Here is a 21128-nt window from a genome sequence, read left to right on the forward strand (position 1 = left end):
AAAATGCACTATTTCCATAGGCGGAGTTTCTTTTGTATTCACAGACTGGGGAGCCTCAAATTCCAGAGGCATTACATGAGCAGTTTTAATGAATTAGTGTCTGGTTTTGCTGCAGCAGATGTGACAAGCAGCTTTATAAGCTGCTTCCCATCGATCGCTGTTTTCCAGCTCTTTTGTCTCTTTCTTTTGCTTAGAGAAAAGCAGTGAAGAGCTTGGTTTCTACAGTAACTGCTGCCTACATTCCTGCCTGCAGGCCAGTTTCTTTCACTACTCCTTGTAGCCTATGCAGGGCTACTGTATTAGGTTTCTTTAGGATTGTTTCTTTCCCCACCCCCTTGGTGACTTTAACATTTTACCATGTAAGAATCAGAAGATCTTGTGGTGGGAATTTGTAGTTTCAGTATATGTATTTCTAATTAAGCAAAGCACACTTCCAAGAATGTAGACTAGCATCAGTATTACTTGCAACTGATGAATGCCAATTTTTGTATGGCTGATACTTGAAGAGCATTAAATGTCTGACTGAAAAAGAAGAACTATGGTGTTGGCTGAAAATTTGGGATGTCACTATATGTTGTTTGTGGTTTAATTACCTTTTGAGAGGGAAAGAAGTATTAAATACCTGTATTCATGTTTGAAATTCATTCATTCCCAAATATGCATTAGCTGATAAAGGTAAACATGTTTGTGAATATTTATTTTTTTTCCCTCTTCCTCAGCCAACGTCAATATCTTTGTGTCATAGTGACATCCTGTTTCTCTGGCAGAGGAGAGCTAGTTCCAGATCCTTCTGGAAGTAGTCAGTAGCCATTTTAGAAGTGGTACTGAGAGCTCTACAGATTTTCAGGTACTCGCTTCCCCACTCAAGCTGCAAGATTGTACCTTGAATCTCCAGTGTGGTAGCGCGTGGTTTTACTGTCACGTTTCTGTGCCTGCTTCTTGAGATTCTGCAAAATTATGTTGACCAGATTGGGCAAATGTGTAACTGGAATATTATCTTGACATAGTGGGACACTTCTTTTGTGCTGAGTCTTAATTTATATGCAAGTTTTTGCATCACAAATTGGACACTGTGGTAGTTTTTTTTCATGGTTGTTAAAGCACGTGAACAATAACAGCATATGCTAAAATACTGAAATGTTTAAGTGGAAAAATGTGCCTCATGCAAAAAAGAGCTACTTGTCAATTTAATGGTCCTGACATCTTGCTCCCCAGACTATCTTGAAGCTGATTGTTGCAGAGGCACTGATGCTCTGATATTGGTGGGAGAATATGCTTTGCAACTTTCAGCCCTTTGCCAGTTAATATGTAGAGGTAATGGAAACTTGGAAGGAAGTTTCACTAAGGCAGTGGTTTTCAAACTGTGGGTCACGACCCAGTATTGGGTCGCAGAATGTAAGATGCCAAGTCATGGCGGCCTGGTTGGTGGTCCTGACCAGAGCCATTAAAAGTCCTGCTGCCAGTGCTGCCCGGCTAGGGCAGGCTAGTCCCTACCTGTTCAGACACCATGCTGACCCCAGAAGCGGCCATCAGCAGGTCCAGCTCCTAGGCGGGGGGGGGGCCCCCACAGGGCTCTGTGTGCTGCTCCGAGCACTGGCTCTGCAATCCCATTGGCTGGGAACTGGCCAATGGGAGCTGGGGGGGGGGGGCGGTGCCTGCAGGTGAGAGCTGTGGAGCTCCATCTAGGAACCGGACCTGCTACTGGCCGCTTCCAGGGCACAGCGCGGTCCGTGGAGCCAGGACAGGCGGGAAACCTGCCTCTGCGCTCCCGCTGCGCTGCTGACCAGGAGCCGCTGGAGGTAAGCCCGTACCCCAATCCCCTGCCCCAGCCCAGAGAACCCTGCCCCACCCTGAACCCCTCTTTCCCGGCTCCACCTCGTAGCCTTCACCCCCGCACACTGACCCTCTGCCCCAGTTCTAAGCCCCTCCCACACTCCAAACCCCTCATCCCCAGCTCCGTTGGGTCACAGACATCAACAGTTTTCTTCAGTGGGTTGCCAGAAAAAAAGTTTGAAAACCACTGCACTAAGGCATATCAGCCTGTGGAGGTAGTTGAGAGAATCATCCAGGAGGACATGCTTTCCCCCCCTGCCCCTAAGAACTAGTTGCCCCTACTTAAAATGCAGCTGCTCTTGATGATTTCATTTAGAAAAATGAGTCATAATCAGTAAATGGCCAAACGTAATTGAAGTGGAAACTGGTGGCAAATTACCCAAATCAGGGTTTATTTAAAAAAAACACACACACTAAAAACTCCACCCCATACCCTGATCCAAAATTTGTCTTCCTGTTTATAGGAAGCAACGCTGCTCTCCTGCTTGGGTAGTTTTTTACATTGCCAGCAAAGGGTGTTGCCTAGAGCAAATAGAAGAGGCATGAAAACTTCCTTTTTTAAAAGCTGTTAGTGTTTGAAATCTTCATGTTTCAGTACTCTTGCGTTTGACTTGTAATATTTAGTAAACAAATTTTGTGAAATCAGAGTGAATTTTTTCATAAATCTCTTCACACCGTGCGTGAATTTTTACAACTTAGTCACAAAATCCCTAAAGCTGGAATTTCTAGTGGAAACACATGGGTATAAATGGTACTGATTAAAAAGCAGCTTAAAAAAATACACCAAAACCTCATCATTTAGGGAGAATATTCAATGTCATTTCCTTTTTTATTGCAAGAAAATGAGTCCTCTTTCCCCCTGTAAGTCTCCATTATAGCATTTCTTACATTGTTAGCAGTTGTCTTATTTGGGTATTCCTAGAAGGAATTTTTACAAGAATATCTGAACAATTATTTGTTTTCTTTAAATATATTTAAATATTTTGAATAGCTTGCATTTCAGTTATTAATATAATAAAAACATTTAATGCTGAGGAATTTGAGATAAAAATCTAAAACAGTAATGGGGATTGTTTGAATTAATTTTATGGAACTGTCTAGATGGATTTACATATCTACATATAGTTTAAATTGGGAGCTGCTTTGGAGCTAGTGTTAAAGTTTACCTTAACAGTTTTATAGAAGTTATTACATTATTAAATTAAATTAAAACTTTTTAAAATGACCTTTGCTTTTTACGACTAATTTTCAGTGTCCAGAGAAGATCACATTCTGAAGACTGACTGTATTTGTAACTTAGTTAATTGTTTCTACATGTTCATATGAACCATCTTAAGCAGAAATAGTTTAAGCAATGCTGAATTTGTAAACTAAGCAACAATACTAGAATGTAAAATCTTGCTAAGAATATCTTGTAAATTTAACTCTAAAACAAAGCATAATATCCCAGTTCCTGTTTTTCATAAATTTCATTTCTGTTGGTTCCATTGAGGGCTGAAGTAAAAAAAAAACAGCTCCTCTGCTCTTAAAGTCTGTTGTTTGAGTTGATTGGTGTGTGACTTGCAAAATATGTCAATTTGGAATTCTCTTAAACATAATCCCAACTTGTTTAAGCTGATGTTACAAAATGTTCTGGGAATGAATCTTTCAGTTTGCATACGCCAAGCAAAGTGCCCATGAACCTGAAGTTCCATGGTACAAAATTTAGCTGATGTAGTTATAAAACATAACATACCTTCTGTTGGAGGTGTGGGATGGCACTGGTGGTAAGGATAAGTGAAAGAGCAGAATCCCTTTCTCCCTCGGGGGTAAACTTGTTACTCCTCAAGTTGACAAACTTTTATCACTTTTAAGTATCTAAAAATGCAGTGCTTTACCCCATCTCCGGGATTTCTTAGTGGTTTCTATGCTTCGCTTTGGAGTTTGAAGCAAACTGAGCACAACTCTTTGACTCCAAACAGCCTCTCTACTCCTACAGTCTAATTTAGGTGATAACTGAACAGTATGTTCACATTACCAAACTGCAAATTTAAATGGGGGGGGGGGTTGTATTTTGTTTATAATGTAATATGTTTTCTGTCAGCCGTTTCCTATCAAACTAATAATCAATGAAGCAGCAAAAAGAGAAAAGACTCTATTGTGACTCTTTCTATAAACTATTTTCATGATGAATTAAATACTTAAACAGTTTACAAATGTTTTAAAATCCTAACTTCCTAAATTTGTAATGTTAAGTAAGCCGGGATGGCAGACAATTCTACACCTTGATCATAAATTTGGTAGCAAAGCTTTTCACTTAACAGTTTAAATATTGCTGTAGTACTGTAATATGGAAGAAATAAAATGCTGTGTAACATTACAAACTTGCCAGAACTATTTTGGATAAAACAGTTGAGTTGCTTTATGTAAAATATAAATGGAAAAACAGTTCAGGACTCGAAGTGGGCAAGCATGCACTGGAACATCTTAAGAGCAACTACCCCATCTCCAGGCACACCTTCCCCCCCAGCTATGTGTATCACACAACATTGTCAGCCTGTGATGGAAGTGCTGTTTATATACAATGTACCTTTGAAGGGTCATGCTTCCTTGTAGGCTGAACAATCTTCAGTGAAGATCATGGTGGTTTTCTGGTATATTGAAGGGTAGACGAGGTAAAAGAAAATTGTGTAAAAGAGGAGAGGAATCAAAACTGGGGATGAAAGTCTAAATTATTGAGAAGCCATCCTGAAGCCAAAAGAAAGGGGGATCCTTGTTATGATGTAAATGACACTCCAGGGGAAGGATGGTTTTATCTTGGGAAATACTGTGATCTGTCTCTCTCTCCCTTGGTCAATTCAACAATCATAGAAGGGGAGGAACAGAGACTGTGGATCACATTATTGGTGATTACATTGCTATCAAAAAAATCCTAAGTAAAAACCTACAGAGTGACCCAAGATTCTTGTTGAGTACTTTCATTTCTATTTGAAATAAAGTACAATGGGGAAGATAGAGGATCCTTGTCATTCCCACTCCTTATCCCTTTATTGTTCCTAGCTATTTTCCAGATTTTTTTTAGTAAAAGTTTTACAACGTCTTCTAAAAGGAATCTCCCCTGAAGATTTTGATACCAGGATGATTCGTAGGGTTATCAGTGCTAAGTCCTCATAATATACTTCCATTTGAAAAATGGAGGTGTTGATCGAAGGAATTGACTCGTTCTGTAGGGGCAAATGGTGTTGCCAAACCATGTCTTGATCACTACAAGACACAGCTTCAAACTGAATGGTCTAGGGCAGTGGTTCTCAACCTTTCCAGACTACTGTACCCCTTTCAGGAGTCTGATTTGTATTGCGTACCTCAAGTTTCACCTCACTTAAAACTGACTTGCTTACAGAATTGGACATAAAATACAAAAGTGTCATGGCAAACTATTACTGAAAAATTGCTTACGTTCTCATTTTGTCTGTATGAAATTTTAGTTTATAATGACATCACTAGTGCTTTACGTGTAGCCTGTTGTAAAACTAGGCAAATACCTAGATGAGTTGAGGTACCCCCTGGAAGTCCTCTTTGTACCCCCAGGGGTGTGCATACCCCCGGTTGAGAATCACTGTTCTAGGGAATATTGAAGCACTGGGTCTGACAATAGGACTTGAAATACTGGTGCCACAAAGGACACATCAGTGAGAGCTAGGAGTTCTAGCCTGTTTCATGGCTGGGTGCTGAGACAGGAGTAGGAATCCAGTCAGGTGATAAATTTTACAAGAGTGTAATTCTGCTTCCTCCCCCCCCCCCCCCCCCCAACAGCATGGACAGAGCTGGTGAAGCAAAGAGGGAATGCTGGAAATGTGGATGTGACAATACAACCATACTGTACACATTTGCTCCTCTTATGAAACCATTATCTAGCAGCCTATGAAATTATTTTTATTTATTTAACACTTACATTGCAGGAATGCCTGCCCGGTCCCATTTTGCTAGGTTCTATACAGACACATAGTAAATGGCAGTCCCTGCTCCCAAGGAGTGATTGGAAAAGTCAATCTGTGGATTTGCTTTTTTTCTCTACCCCTCTGTCCTCCCCAGTTTCATTACTCAATCCATTCTGGATTTATTTGTGTAGAATAAAAATATTGTGTGCTATATCTTACTCCCACCCTCTAATCTGTGCTCGGTATGTTTTCTGTTTAGATGATAAGGTCTTTAGGGCAGGGACCTGTCCTCCATTTGGAGCTATGTAAATAATAAATACAACACAAGTATTGTTGTCCTGATTCATTCTTTTTTTTAAATGACCTAAAAGTGGATGCTATCAGTTATGAATTTTGGAGCTGGTAAAAAGCATGTTGTTATGTAGCTTTTGGAAATATTTATTTTCACCACTTAGAAATATGACACACACTTTTCACCCTGTAACTGGTGGTTTGAAAATATTTGAAAATATTTTAACTGTTTTTGATCAATCCCAAATGTGTACCCATTTGATTTCTCACTGTGAACTGCAATACCTTCCCATGTGTAATAGAGCAGGAAGGTTTCAGTGGTACAGTAAGATGAAATGCAAATATTAGGTGTTCACATGTTTAACTAGAAGTTTAGCTGGAATCATATTATATTCTCCTTATAACACCATCCTCTCAGAGCCCAGCATTTGAAATGTTGAAAAGTGTTGTGGTAATGCTCACACAGTATAAATATAGTACCTAGCTTGTTACAAGTGATGTTAAGCTTGGCACAGAGTTTAATATCCAGTACAGAGCTTTGATTACCCAAAGCTCCTATCTTCTCTCACTTGACCAACACTTGAGAGCCACAGTGGTCTCAGACATAGTTTTTGGAGTCAGGGCCTTGGACTTGGCAGGGGGGAAGCTGTTCGGTATCTTTGTGTATGATGGCCAGGGGCTAAGAAGCGATCAGGAGACAGAATGGCAACACAAGAGGGAAGAATTTTTAGTGGAGTGTAGATAGATATGTAGGAAGAGGGGGTTTGTGCTGCAGCTGACCTGGAATTCAAATTTTGTGTCTTTGGATTTGCCTGTACTTCAGTTTAGGTTATGAAGCCTCTCTCCCGCTCCCCAGTAAAAGCCCAGCAGCATTTTGGAGCATTGCCTGCTTACTAGTAGATGGTATCCTTGTACTATGCAATAACCAGTCTGAACACTGAATCAGCACTTGAAGTTATGTACAGCTGCTTCTGTATTGCTCTTCAGTTGAAGTGAGTCTTCTCTACAAAGTATTCAGTCATTGAGACTGAGGAGTAAATAGACTTGAACCTGCAAAATAGTTACATAAAATATGTAGAAAAGTTTGTTCCACAAAAGTCTAAATATTTAGGTTTCAAACATACAATATTGCTACTCAATTTCTGTTGTTAATGTTTACTTAAAGTAAACATTCTGGCTTATTCTTCTGTGCTGACAAAATGGATGCCTTTGCTTGCTTTCTATTTGTGTGCTCTTGAAGAGTGATGATGTCGTTGTTAAGAGAAATGTTGGTTGGGATAACGTTGGCTTTCAACAAAACAAACTTTATTCCTTCCATCAGATATTTAAGGAAAAGACAAATGATGGAGGAAAGATTTTTATTTTCTGTAGAAAGAGCAAGGAATTCTAGCTTTATGGTGTAGCAGTAATGTCGTCTTTACTGTTTACTCAAGTTTTTCTACATTTCTCAGCTACAGTCCTTCATTGTGGCTGTTAGTTTAAAAACAATTAGCTAGGATTGCATAGTGAAGCAGGGAGAGTCTAGTCCATTTCACTTTCCTGCTGCAGCCCATGTGCAGTGTTTTGGCATAGATTCTGTTCCCAATTTAGTACATCAAACATGCTTCGGAATCAAGTTGTCTGTTAAACTCAGACATGGTCCTTATGAAATGAGATTGAAAGGAAGGTCACAGTCACATTTTCCCCCCCTCTTACTCTTTAAGCATGTAACATAGGAAAACATGATCCATTCTCGCTAGCAGTGAATGTCCATGTTTGCATTAGATGCATCTATCCTTAAAAGTTGTGCCAAAGTTATAGTGACACTTGGAACAAATGCTGCTTGCACCTGTTCCAAAGCAGCTTTGTTTCCTTTCCTAATAAAACTACAATAGAACCTCAGAGTTATGAACTGAGCAATCAACCACACACCTCATTTGGAACTGGAAGTACACAATCATGCAGCAGCAGAGATGTTAAAAAACGCAAACATAGTACTGTACTATGTTAAAAGTAAACTACTAAAAAAATAAAGGGAAAGCAGCATTTTTCTTTTGCCTAGTAAAATTTCAAAGCTATATTAAGTGAGTGTTCAGTTTTAAACTTTTTAAAGAACAATCATAACATTTTGTTCAAAGTTCTGAACATTTAGAGTTACAAACAACCTCCATTTCCGAGATGTTCGTAACTCTGAGGTTCTACTATAGATCCGTGTAAAAGGATCGCTTCGCAGTATGGTTTCTAAAGTTTGTTTGTAGATTGTCATTGGCAAAGCCTCTCGTTGAGGGGCATGTAAATATGGCCATGCATTGGGTCCTTTGCATATCTAACATGGGTTCAGTCCTGTGCATATCTGACAGATTTCCAGGGAGGAGAGGGCAGCAGTACATCTAACATTATTAGCTTATTGCTGATCGTGAGCAAAAGGTAAAATTACCTGAAATGGTTTTTGTTGGTGCTATGGTTAATAACAGAATTAAATGTAGGTATGCTCAATCTGTTTGTGTACAGTTAAACTATAAATAGCCTATTCTCCTGTTTAATTGGGTTAATTTCTAAAAGCTGTAGTGCTTGCCTAATGAGCGTGCGGGGGGGGAGAGGGGATGTTTTAAAAGTTCATTAAAGATGGGTTTTTAATTAATATATACAAAAATTAAACATTTTTGCATATTGTTTATATAACTGGATTTTATCAAATTTAAAACAGTTAACAGTTAAAGCAAACATACAGACTTATGGTTTAACTTTTTGTTTATAAGTGACAATTTTTGCATTAAATCTGTCTTAAACAGTCTGTTTTTCTGAGTCTAAATTAAGGCTACATTTGCCATGACTGTTCATTTCTGGTAGTACCTATTGCTTTTACAGTTAGGCACCATTAGCATTGCTGTATGCATAGTAAATAAAGTGGTTTAGGAGAAAAAGAACAAAAATTGCTTTTAACTAATACGAGTGAAATTACATAGGCCCTGATCCTACAAACACTTATGCATCTGCTTAACTTCACTTCTCTGAATAGTTTCACAATAGGACTACTCGGAGAGTAAAGTTAAGTAATTTCATAAGGGTTTGCAGGATCAGGGCCATAGTGAACAAAGTACTACTGATGAATGGATGTTGGAGGACTTGTTAGCTCTCTTAAGTAGTTACTGACAGTTCAGTATACTTAAACGAACTGAGGTTTGAGATTTTTTGTGGCAATACTGATTGTTTGGGATACTGTAAATTGTTAATGCACAAAATCCATTCCTTCTGATGTCACTCACTGTTCAGATGTTTTTGAAATAATACCCCATTTGGAGTATGTTTCCAGTTCAATCTCAAAATGGACTACAGAAATCTAGAGAGAGTTACAGCGTTAAGATAATGTATAGACTTAATACAATTATATTTGTATTCTAAAGTCTAAAATTTTGACTTTCTAGTGTTTACTAGATCTCTGTGCCTGTGTGTAAAATGAAGATAATTGCAAATCATTACCCAAGATAGGCTTTTACTACTTTAATCAGGGTTAAATATTGCTTGTGAGTTACGCAAAAAAGTCTGTTATGTATTACCTGTAAACAAGTTGCATAAATATTTGTTTTTATTTTTCAGATGTACTTTCAGGTTTCCCAGCACAAACATCAAGATAACATTCACAGCTCTGTCCAATGAAAAAAGAGAAAAACAGGAGTCCCCAGAGTCTCCAGTGAAACCTGTGCAACCCCAGATCTCTCCCTTAACAATAAACATTCCAGACAACATGGCTCACCTGATCAGCCCTCTCCCTTCTCCCACAGGAACTATCAGGTATTTAAAATTTGCAAAATTGCATGTAGGGTAATATATGGTTCCAGAATCAATACAGAGATACAGTTCATTTGATGTTGCTTTCCTTATGTAATAATGCTTAAGTTGGAGCTCAGATGAGCCTTGGAGTAAAACTATAAGTGTTGTGGGTTTTTTTCAGTGGCTACCTATTCACATAAATATACAAATCTGTTACTGTCATTAAAGTCTGACTTTAAATTCACAAAAGCAATAAAATTGTGTTAGGGCTGTACTCTGAATGCGTCCTTTTGTTCCTAGTATTCTAGGATGGTTAGAGCAGTGAATGAGCCCACATTTCCCAGTGGCTGAAATATTTGGACACACTAGAGTGAGTTTAAGCATCAATCTTAACTTACAATTTTCTTGCCATTGTTGGTCTTCGTTATACCTGTGACAACACTTTAATTTAGTTTCTATTTTTATTTCCATTGTTAGTACTATTCTTAAGCAGTTGACTAAAATCTAGTGTCCTTAGTAAGTTTGTCAGCAGAAAAATATGTTTTAGCTGTTTGGCAATGCTTGCTTTGAAAACTAATGATTAAAAAAAGAGTCTCTTATTGACAAATGACTGCAGTCAGTAAACTAAGTTTCTTATTTATAGTATCTCAGTATAGCATCAGGAGAAGTATAGTGTTGAGAAATGTTTTGGTAGGTGTGGTTAATTTGGTTGGGTCTGTCAGTTTAGCTGTATTGATTAGAGACTCAGAGCCATCATTTGGCTTGTTGTTGGGTTGAAGTTCAATTAAACAAAAAGCTTAATTGCTCTTCTTGCAAACTTATAAAAGCATTTTGAATAGAATTTTCAGAAGCACCACAGTCACTTAAATATTTTTGAAAATTCCACCTTTTCCTCACAGATTCTGGTAGATATGCTTGATTCAAGGAATGTAAAGCTAGTGTGTCTAATTCTGTTGATCTTCAAATTTGGATCCTGTTATGAAGTTTAAATTCAGAGGTAAATCTGTTGATACTTAACAAGAGCAGAGATCTTGATTCCAGTTTTGTGATAGTGTTTGCAAATGGTGCATTTGGAAAAAGTGATTTGATAGTATAGCAGTCTTGGGTTTTTTTTATTTAAACCAGGAAAAATTTATCTTCCCCAAGAAATGACTGCATTCATAAATATTTCACCATTGCTTTTTGCATTATCTCAGTTGTTGCAATTATCTCCCAAGGCTATTAAACAACTGTTAAACTATACCGTTAAAAATCAAAGCAGTTCTGAGTCTATTTTACTAGCTTGACATTTTCTTCTTTAATTCACCAAGTTGTGTGGAGGATTTCTAAACTTGCTTTGATTATACCATATATATTGTTGTGTGAATACATGGTACAGGTAGCAAAGTGTAAAGGGATACTGTCAGTTGATATGTGCAAAACTTACATAGCACAGCAATGACCAACACTTTTTAAAAAGTGCTGACCTTCTGACTCTTAACCCTCAAAACAAGGCCTGTTTCACACAACATTATTAAAATTCCATCTTCCCTGCTGGACAGTCCACTAACAGCTAACCTCAAATGTTGGAATTGTGAAGATAAGTTTCTCTTCAAGAACAGTGGTTTTGTATGTTACTCTGTCTACATGTAAGAACATAGCAGGCACTGCAAAGGGTGTAGACAGCAAGATGTTCCTGTCTGCTTGCAAAGCAAATCTTGGCAGATACAACTTTTTGTCCCACCAGTCCAGATGGTATCCCTTAACTCTAGTTTTCCTTAAAGTCTTAAATTTTATATATTTTGATTAATTTAAAATAGTATCTTTGATTTAGAAAAAGGCTAGTGGATGGGGACCTGGCAGACTTCTCAGATTCCTGCTTTTATTTTCGTATATGCGTTTTTTGATGCTTCTGAGGGCAGAATTGAATCCTGTCATTATGTAAATGTTTTGGGGGCTTATTGCATTACATGAAAATATGTAAGCAGTGAAAAGATTGTTCAATGACTGTCTCTCAACTGTAAAGGGACAAAGGAAATTCTGGAAGAATAGCTCTTTATACAGCTATGATTCGGGTGCACTATAAAAGGTGGAAAAAATCATAAACTTTCAAAAGATATGGTAGAAATTTATTTTAATTTTCGAGTTAATATTTTATACATTCCCAACACTAATGAGCCTTAGCAAAATGCCAATTATCAAATTTTACCTTTGGCTACTGTTTTGTTGGTGTCCTATCCACTTATGTCGTCATCTCCCCAACCTTTGGCCTATTGGATTATTACGTTACATGAGGATTTATAGTGTTAATACAGCTCAGTGTCTGTATATAATTCTAAGTCAGTTTACCTGAAATATATATTTGATTAAATAAGAATCACCCAGAACTCTTCCTTTATTATATTTTCGCAAGCATGCTGTTTCATCCAGACACATTATTGAGTGATTCTGACTAAGCTAAAAACAAGCACGTGGTGGAAATCTCACGTAGACCTACTTTCTGAAAACTTTCAGATCAGCGGTTCAGACGAGAATCCAGAATTTTTGGTTGTATAAGTAGACCGAACCTCCAACTAAAATGGACGTATTGTCAGCAAAGCTTACATAAATACAATATAGCCTACAAAACAGTTAATCTTCTTTCTTTGAAGAGAGAGGCTGAAACCTCATCTGACAGGTTTCTTCCTGGAGTGATTTTGCTTCTTACAGCGAGTTATAAATCCCATTTTCCAAGCATTTATAATGGAAATACTGACAGACCCTTAACGACAGTCTGGGAACACTAGTGAGTTTTCCTACAATTAGAGCTATTTGATTAGACATAATGTGGTGATATACTGTATAACAAAATAGTAGGATCCTCTTTTTATATTCTACAGTGCTGCAAATTCCTGCCCATCTAGCCCGCGTGGTGCAGGCTCTTCAGGGTACAAAATGAGTCGTGTAATGCCATCTGACCTACATTTAATGGCTGACAATTCACAGTCAGAAAACGACAAGGAAGCATCGGGTGGTGATAGCCCAAAGGTAAAAGTTGCACAGAATAAAACCATAAATAAAAATAAAGCCTTGAGCCCAATGTACCAATGTTGGAAATTTGTTGTCCAAAGTATATGAACTTAGACATGATTTGGCATTTAGAAATTGAAAACAGATTGGAGCCAGAGATCTTTTGTGTTTCGATGTGCCTTGTATCTTGATTTTTTTTTTTTTTTTTTTTTAAATGTAGATCTCCATTGAAGAGGTTCATGTCTGTATTGGTTTTTAGTTACTTGCATGACCATCATTTTTTAGACATTTTAGATTCATAGTCCTTGGTTAAATGTTGTATTAGTTTCTTTTGATTTTTACTGTCATCTTAAATCCTCCTAACTGGAAGATGTAAGTTTGGTTTTAGCTTTTCTTTTGAAATCCTCAAGTCATCCAGAGGTGTTGAAAAATGAAGTTGATTACTGCATTTTGTAATTTTAGAAAAGAGGTATACTACTGTAAAGTTTATGGAGGCAAATATTTTAAGGGTTCTTTTATTTTTTTTATAGGATGACTCAAAACCACCTTATTCCTATGCACAACTAATAGTACAAGCAATTACAATGGCACCTGATAAGCAGCTTACACTAAATGGAATTTATACGCACATAACTAAAAACTATCCGTACTACAGAACAGCAGACAAGGGCTGGCAGGTAAATCTAGTATTTCTTTTAAAAGTCATGAATAAAAACAACTATTAGTATGATAAGTGAATGATAGTAAATAAGCCAAGTCAACTTGTTTTATTTATACTGGTTATATTAAGTGATCATGACAGCCCTTCAGTAGATTTTTGGTGGACTGAATGGGTCATAAATTCATATGTAATGGATTTCTAATCTTAAAGTCTCTAGGTTGGCAGGAGCTTAGGTGTACTATGGCAGCATCATTCTCTAGCCTTAGTATTCCCTAGAGTTCCAATAGTGGAATTTATAGGACTTCTGTTGGAGAAAAATATAAACATAGGTAGAAATGGATTTAAATGTTTGCCATAAAAGAATGAATATTTTATTAGAATTTCTTCTTGCGTTAACATGCTTGTGTTACCTCAACAAGCCAAAATAAGATCCCAAAATCTTGGAATACGCGCTTGTTGAAAGCTGTGGTCTTGACCTTACAGCTCCTTAACTACAGGTATACATATCTTGCTTTATCTTGCACTGTTGACTACCTCACTTTTGATTGTGCTCACACAGGTGACTAGAAAGTTCCATTTGCCCATGGTCAGTTCTATTCTAACAATAGTAATTGTTTTTTAAAATATTTTTGCATGCCTTGTATAAGATATATTTCAGGATTTTGTCTAAAGTACATCTATATTTGTGTCTATTGTACTGTTTTCCATAGAGACTAGTTGGCTGATACAGATCTGCATTATGGCCTCTAGTTTTAAAATTAGGTGTTAGATCACTGCATGTTTAGATGCATAATACTTTGCAAAAACAAAATGGCAAGCACAGCACACCCCTTCTGTTTCAGAGAATTGAGTAAGAATTACACTAATGCATAAAAATAGGAAAATATAATAAAATGGAGTGGCTGTTTTGGTTAGTAGTCATATAAAATATTGCCATAATGGTAGGTAACTTACCTCATTTGCGAACAATATTCTTAGCCTCTGGCTTCAGGCAGTAGATGACAATTTTGTTAACTTACCTATATGCTTCAGGCTATGTTTTAGATAATTGTTTCAATACCTAATGAGGCTATGGATATATTCATGTATATCCTAGAACTTTTTTTTGAAGGCCCATCATGTTGGACTCATTCTGTCGTGTATTTTTCCTCCAATCTAGAAAAGTTGGATTTAATATTCTCTTCTAGCAGATGGAGACACAAATACAACTGATAAACTTATATTCTTCACACCACCTGCTAGTTCTGTTTGTCATTGGCAGGGGAAACAGCTTCTGTTAGCATCAGATTGCATTGAAGAAACTGTACATGGGTAACTTTGCCCTAAATTCTCTAAGCCTGCTGTCAAGGTCATGAATCGCATCTGAGGCTGACCTGTGACTAGGATTGGATTTAATTTTGAGGATTTTAAAGAGCCTTGATTTGGAATGTTTTATGAAAATTTTCCCCAGATGTTTCAGTGCTAACATTCAGTGGATCAGAACTGGACAGTTAAAGTTAGTACAAACTTAAATGGTTGTATTTGTTTCCCTCCACTTGAGTTATCAAATTCTGAAAGGTCTCAGTGTGATATGTGTGTGTATATATGAAGCATATAAAGTCAACGATAGATTTTTCCCGCTTGCATCAGAACATCAGTACCTTCATACATTTCCATCCAAGTCCTCTATGAAGTTGCAACAGATTTTAGTCTTCATGACACTGCATATTGGGCATATGGTAATATGCAGACCACAGCATAGTATGATGATCATTCTAGAGAGCTACATTTGGACCTACTGCCATTCAGAGTTTTCCTAGGCCCACTAAATCCTTGGCCTCTATGTTGAGATTGTCAGGTAATCGATATCTTTCCCTGTTTTGGGGAAGAATAACTGGGAACTGAAGTTGCCGAAAGAATCCTCCTTTTGTGTGGCTTCTGGTAAGGAAAGGTGAACTCCCAAGTATCGAGCTGTATCTGAAATTTCTTTAATAAAACCTTTCCTTTCCTTACTATGAAATAATGATAGAGTATTATTGTATAAGATCAGTATCAGAATCAGTGAATATAGTATGTTTTAGCAGCCCCATGGGAACAGTTTTGACTTTCATTTGAGCAGTGGAGGGGAAGGTGTTTCAGGTACTACTGATTCTTTTTATCCACTGCTTTATGTCCACACAACTTTTGAAACCATGCATTGTGACTACTATCCTTCTCGTGAGAGGATTGAAATGAGATTCCCTTAGGAGCTTGTTAGCATTGTTCTTTAATTGCTGGGAGAGGTTTGAGCAATGCCAAGGCTCCCTTCCCCAGGCTTTAGTATGCTGCCTTTATAGCGCTAGCAGGCACCTGCTGCTCTAAGGAACTAGAGACCTGAACCCCGAGTCTCCCGTACTACAGACCACTGCACTAGGCCACATTCTGACTTTTTAGTAAAAATATATGTGAATTCTACATATTTTTTTATGTTCCATAGAATTCAATACGCCACAATCTCTCTCTGAATCGTTATTTCATCAAAGTACCACGTTCCCAGGAAGAACCAGGCAAAGGCTCATTCTGGAGGATAGACCCTGCCTCTGAAAGCAAATTAATAGAGCAGGCTTTTAGGAAAAGGCGGCCTAGGGGAGTACCTTGCTTTAGAACCCCTCTGGGACCACTCTCTTCTAGGTAAGGAAAAACAGATGAACAAAAAGACATTTAATTTTCAGAAGTTTACCTTAAATGTTAAATTTCCTGCTGGAAGTAAGAGAGAACAGTACTTTAAATAGTAATATGTTGGTACGGTAAGACTGAATTATAATTCTATAATAGAACCAAAAACGATCGCTGTTTTTAACCTTCAGGCTCGTACAAACTAGATAGTTTTGTATACAGTACTAAAATCACAAGTTTAGTTATTTAATTTAAAACACCAGTAAAGATTGCCCTCATGCACGAGCTTTGTTTTCTATTGCTTTTCTTAGTGCTAATGTACTGGCTCAGTTTACGTAAGTAATTGTTAGCTTGTTAACGTAAGAAGGGCTTTCTGTACTTCACTGTTACACGGTTACGATTTTAATTGCTAACTTTATCCCTCTCATGCCTTTAAAAATTGTGTTTAGTTTGATAATGTTTTACCAGTATTCTTAATGGTGAAATATATAGACTTAATTACTAGCTATGTAAAGACTGTGTCCCCTTTCTGCTGCTGCTGGCTTCCTTTGACTTACCCTTAGATAGAGCCGCTCATCATTCTGTCCCCCTAGAAAAAACATTTGTACTGTTGCATGGATTGCTTGGAAACACTCCATCAGAAAAAGTGCAAATGTTTCTATTCCATTAACCTTAGCCAAAGTCTGCCTTTGATTTCTCCTCTTGGTTAACAGAGGCTTTATGCAGAATCAAATCATGGATTTGGTGGGTACTTGTTTGGTAGAAGGCAAAGGGTTCCCTCTTGTGGAAAGTAGATATATTACAATGTTTTTAGAGGCAAGGTCGCTCATCTTTCACAATTAACTTAAAACATACCAGCTGCTGCTTTCATTTTCTTAAAATACAGAAGTGCCCCAGCTTCTCCTAATCATTCTGGAGTGTTGTCTGCCCACTCCAGTGGCGTACAGACCCCAGAGAGTTTGTCAAGGGAAGGATCTCCAGTCCCAATGGAACCTGAGTCTAGTGCTATCCAGCCAAAATTAGCAGTAATACAAGAAGCACGATTTGCACAGAGTGCCCCAGGTGAGAATTTTTAAAATACTCTTTTGGTTTGGGGTGATGAGGGAAAATTTGTAAAATATGTTGCCTGAAACAGTCTTCGTGGAATTCACACCTAAATTAAGAAATCCGTAAATGTTTTCAGATAGATAATAAACTTTTAAGGCAAAGCATGGAGAAGTGCAGAAAATCAGTGTGCGAAATATTTCCTGAAAATGGCTAATACGGTCGATACATCTTCTTCCTGGTATTTATGTATGTTCATTCCGCACAGATAGATGCTTACTTTGCTGGTAAGCAGAGGCTGTACTTCTGTCTCAGTTAGGAAAATAGTGGTATATCAGTGTCATCTCTTCTTCTGGAAAACTGTTCTGTCTTTTTGTGCAGCACAGATTCTCCATGCGCAGAACATGAATTTGGATAAAAAGCTCCATTAAGAATGGTTGGTGAAAACCAAAGTGATTTCCTGGATCAAGGGTTGCTATACTAAATTAAATGTCCGTCTTATTTACAGTACACATTTGTAGCCATTTTGCTCTTACCCAAAGCAGAGGACAAGAGAACTAGAATTGGGAAGGGCTGAGGAGTTGAGTGGTGGGATGTTTCTTTTGTATTGATTCATCCCCCCTAATCCCCCATATTTATCTGTGTTGTATTGGTAGTTTTATTTGTGTTCTAGCTATCAGGTTTTCCTAGTGATATCACCTTATGATACAGTGAAGGCCTGTATAGGTCTTGTGACAAGATAAATGGAGTCAGCAACAGCAGTCTGATCATTCCAACGCTACATGCTAAAATTGTAAGGTGTAATTGTAAGGTGCGATAAGAGTCTTTATTTTCCACGTTTTAGCTTTTGTAGCAGCCAGTGAAAGGGAGTAGCGAGGGTTGTTGCTTTTACAAGGCTTCAGTGTTCAGTGTGTTGGGATGATTAACTAAAAACATACTTGATTCAAACTTCCAGTCTAATTTATCTTTGTCTTTTTTGTTAGGATCACCTCTATCTAGCCAACCTGTTTTAATTACTGTACAACGGCAGCTACCACAAACTATTAAACCCGTCACCTACACTGTTGCAACTCCTGTGACAACATCAACATCCCAGCAGCCTGTAGTTCAGACAGTTCATGTTGTTCACCAGATACCAGCTGTGTCTGTCACAAATGTGACTGGATTAGCACCAGCAAACACTTACACTGTAGCTGGACAGGCAGTGGTTACACAAGCTGCAATGCTAACCCAGCCCAAGGCAGAACCTCAAGAGAATGGAGACCACAAGGAAGTAAAAGGTGAGAATTGACTGAGTTCAGTAAGTCTCATATAAATATGTGTGGTTGTCTAACACCTTATTTACCTTTAGAAAATCGCTTCATAGATGCAAGTGAAAAAAACATTTGTTAAAATTAGGGCTGTTAAGTGATTAAAAAAATGAATCACACGATTAATTGCACTTGTAAACAATAATAGAATGCCGTTTATTTAAATAGTTTTGGATATTTTCTACATATTCAAATATTTTGATTTCAGTTACAACACAGAATACAAAGTGTACAGTGCTCACTTTATATTATTTTTTATTACAAATATTTGCACTGTAAAGAAACAAGACAGTAATTTTCATTTCACCTAATATAAGTACTTTAGTGCAGTCTCTTTAACATGAAAGTTGAACTTACAAATGTAGAATTATGTACAAATAAATAACTGCACTCAAAAATAAAACAATGTAAAACTTTAGAGCCTACAAGTCCACTCAGTCCTACTTCTTGTTCAGCCAGTCGCTCAAACAGGTTTGTTTACATTTGCAGGAGATAGCGTTGACCGCTTTTTGTTTACAGTGTCACCTGAAGGTAAGAAATGGCACTGTTGTAGCTGGTGTCACAAGATATTTATGTGCCAGATGCACTAAAGATTCATATGTCCCTTCATGCTTCAACCACCATTGCAGAGGACATGCATCCATGCTGATGACGGGTTCTGCTCGATAACAATCCAAAGCGGTGCGGACCGATGCACGTTCATTTTCATTATCTAACTCAGATGCCCCTAGCAGACGGTTGATTTTCTTTTTGGTGGTTTGGGTTCTGTAGTTTCTGCGTCGGAGTGTTGCTCTTTTAACTCTTCTCAAAGCATGTTCCACACCTCATTCCTTTCAGATTTTGGAAGGCACTTCAGATTCTTGGTCACGTGCTGTAGCTATCTTTAGAAATTTCACATTGGTACCTTCTTTGTGTTTGTCAAATCTGTAGTGAAAGTGTTTTTAAATGAACAACGTGCTGGGTCATCATCTGAGACTGCTATAACATGAAATATATGGCAGAATGTGGGTAAAACAGAACAGGAGAAATGCAATTCTCCCCCAAGGAGTTCAGCATCATCAGTATGGAAGCATGTCCTCTGGAATGGTGGCCAGAGCATGGAGGGACATACGAATATTTAGCATATCTGACACGTGAATACCTTGCAATGCTGGCTACAAAAGTGCCATGCGAACGCCTATTCTCACTTTCAGGTGACATTGTAAATAATAAGCGGGCCGCATTATCTCCCGTAAATGTAAACAAACTTGTTTGTCTGAGCTATTGGCTGAACATGAAGTAGGATTGAATGGACTTGCAGGTTCTAAAGTTTTACATGGTTTTGTTTTGAGTGCATTTATGTAACAAACAAAAAAATCTACATTTGTAAGTTGCATTTTCATGATAGAGAGATTGTACTACAGTACTTGTATAAGGTGAATTGAAAAATACTATTTCTTTTTCTTTATCATTCTTACAGTGAAAATATTTGTAATAAAAAATAATATAAAGTGAGCAGTGTACACTTTGTATTTAATAAATTTCAATTGGTATTCTATTGTTTAACAGTGTGGTTAAAACTGCGATTAATTGTGATTAATGTTTTTAATCACAATTAAGTTTTTCAAGTTAATCGTGGGAGTTAACTGTGATTGATCGACAGCCCTAATTAAAATAGAATGTTTGTTCCATGCTTTTTCAGATGCTTTGAGGTTATTAGTAAGATTAATTATATTCATTGGAGGGATAAAGTAACTAAATCACTTTTTGTCATGTTTTGTTTTAAGCCGTCTTGTCTTAACGTAACATATTAAATAACTTTTGTTGTTTTCCAGTTAAAGTGGAACCTATACCTGCTATTAGCCATGCTACAATAGGAGCTGCTAGTCGTATCATTCAGACATCTCAGACCACGCCCTTACAGACAGTTACTATAGTGCAACAGGCACCTCTAGGTCAACACCAGCTACCAATAAAAACTGTAACCCAGAATGGAACGCACATAGTACCTATCACCACAGCGATACAAGGACAGGGCAACACTGGTAAGCTTTTGACTAATATTTCGTATAGCCACAAACATTTCCAGTGTAGGAACTGCCTTCAGAATGAGCAAATTTGTACAGTTTCTCAGAATGTCCATTGTAAAATCTCATTATTTAGATTCCTTCCTCAGTCCTTTGTACTGTCACTGAAAGCAACTAGAGTTGCACATACAGTTTGTTTGCCATCTGCAGCCTTTTTACATTTTCTATATATATCTATATATATAGAGAGAGAGAATATATAGATATACGTGTGTGTGAGAGAGACAGACAAACAGATAGACAATTGGTGTCTCCTTTCACTGATTGTTACCAGAATAGGAATTTAATCTCTGGAATTTTTAAAGGGGCACTGTCAGGGATGACAACTCCCAAATTAAACCCAACCTAAAAATAACTTTTAAAATGTTTTTTTAGTTCTTGAAAACTCCGTTCCTGCAAAGCAAGGGCTGCAGTACTACTAAAATGGACAACCAGTCCTCTGGGTGGTCAAGAACAAACTGGGTGCAAGGCTTCTTTGTGGGTCGGCTTTTTAGGTCATTCTTCTGCTGTACCTTTCTCCAAAGCTTGTGGGAAAAAAAAATATATTAAAATTTACAGGAATTCTAAAGGATTCTTTTGAAGCTGCTTGCCTGTCTTAATACCCTCTGACGTCTCAGTTTTTGAGTAGGCAGTC

General features: G+C 37.6%; 1 protein-coding gene across 1 annotated transcript in view; it reads left to right on the forward strand.

Moving 5' to 3' along the window:
* Positions 1-21128, forward strand: part of FOXK2 (forkhead box K2) — a 64663-nt gene that overhangs the window by 33382 nt on the left and 10153 nt on the right. The window contains exons 2-8 of the mRNA XM_074971140.1: positions 9618-9812; positions 12650-12797; positions 13310-13456; positions 15896-16089; positions 16961-17136; positions 18102-18398; positions 20243-20452. Of these exons, the coding sequence (XP_074827241.1) occupies positions 9618-9812; positions 12650-12797; positions 13310-13456; positions 15896-16089; positions 16961-17136; positions 18102-18398; positions 20243-20452 (1367 nt within the window). The remainder of the gene's footprint in view (positions 1-9617; positions 9813-12649; positions 12798-13309; positions 13457-15895; positions 16090-16960; positions 17137-18101; positions 18399-20242; positions 20453-21128) is intronic.

The sequence above is a fragment of the Natator depressus genome, chromosome 14 (assembly GCF_965152275.1).
Source record: "Natator depressus isolate rNatDep1 chromosome 14, rNatDep2.hap1, whole genome shotgun sequence".
NCBI classification, from domain to species: domain Eukaryota; kingdom Metazoa; phylum Chordata; order Testudines; family Cheloniidae; genus Natator; species Natator depressus.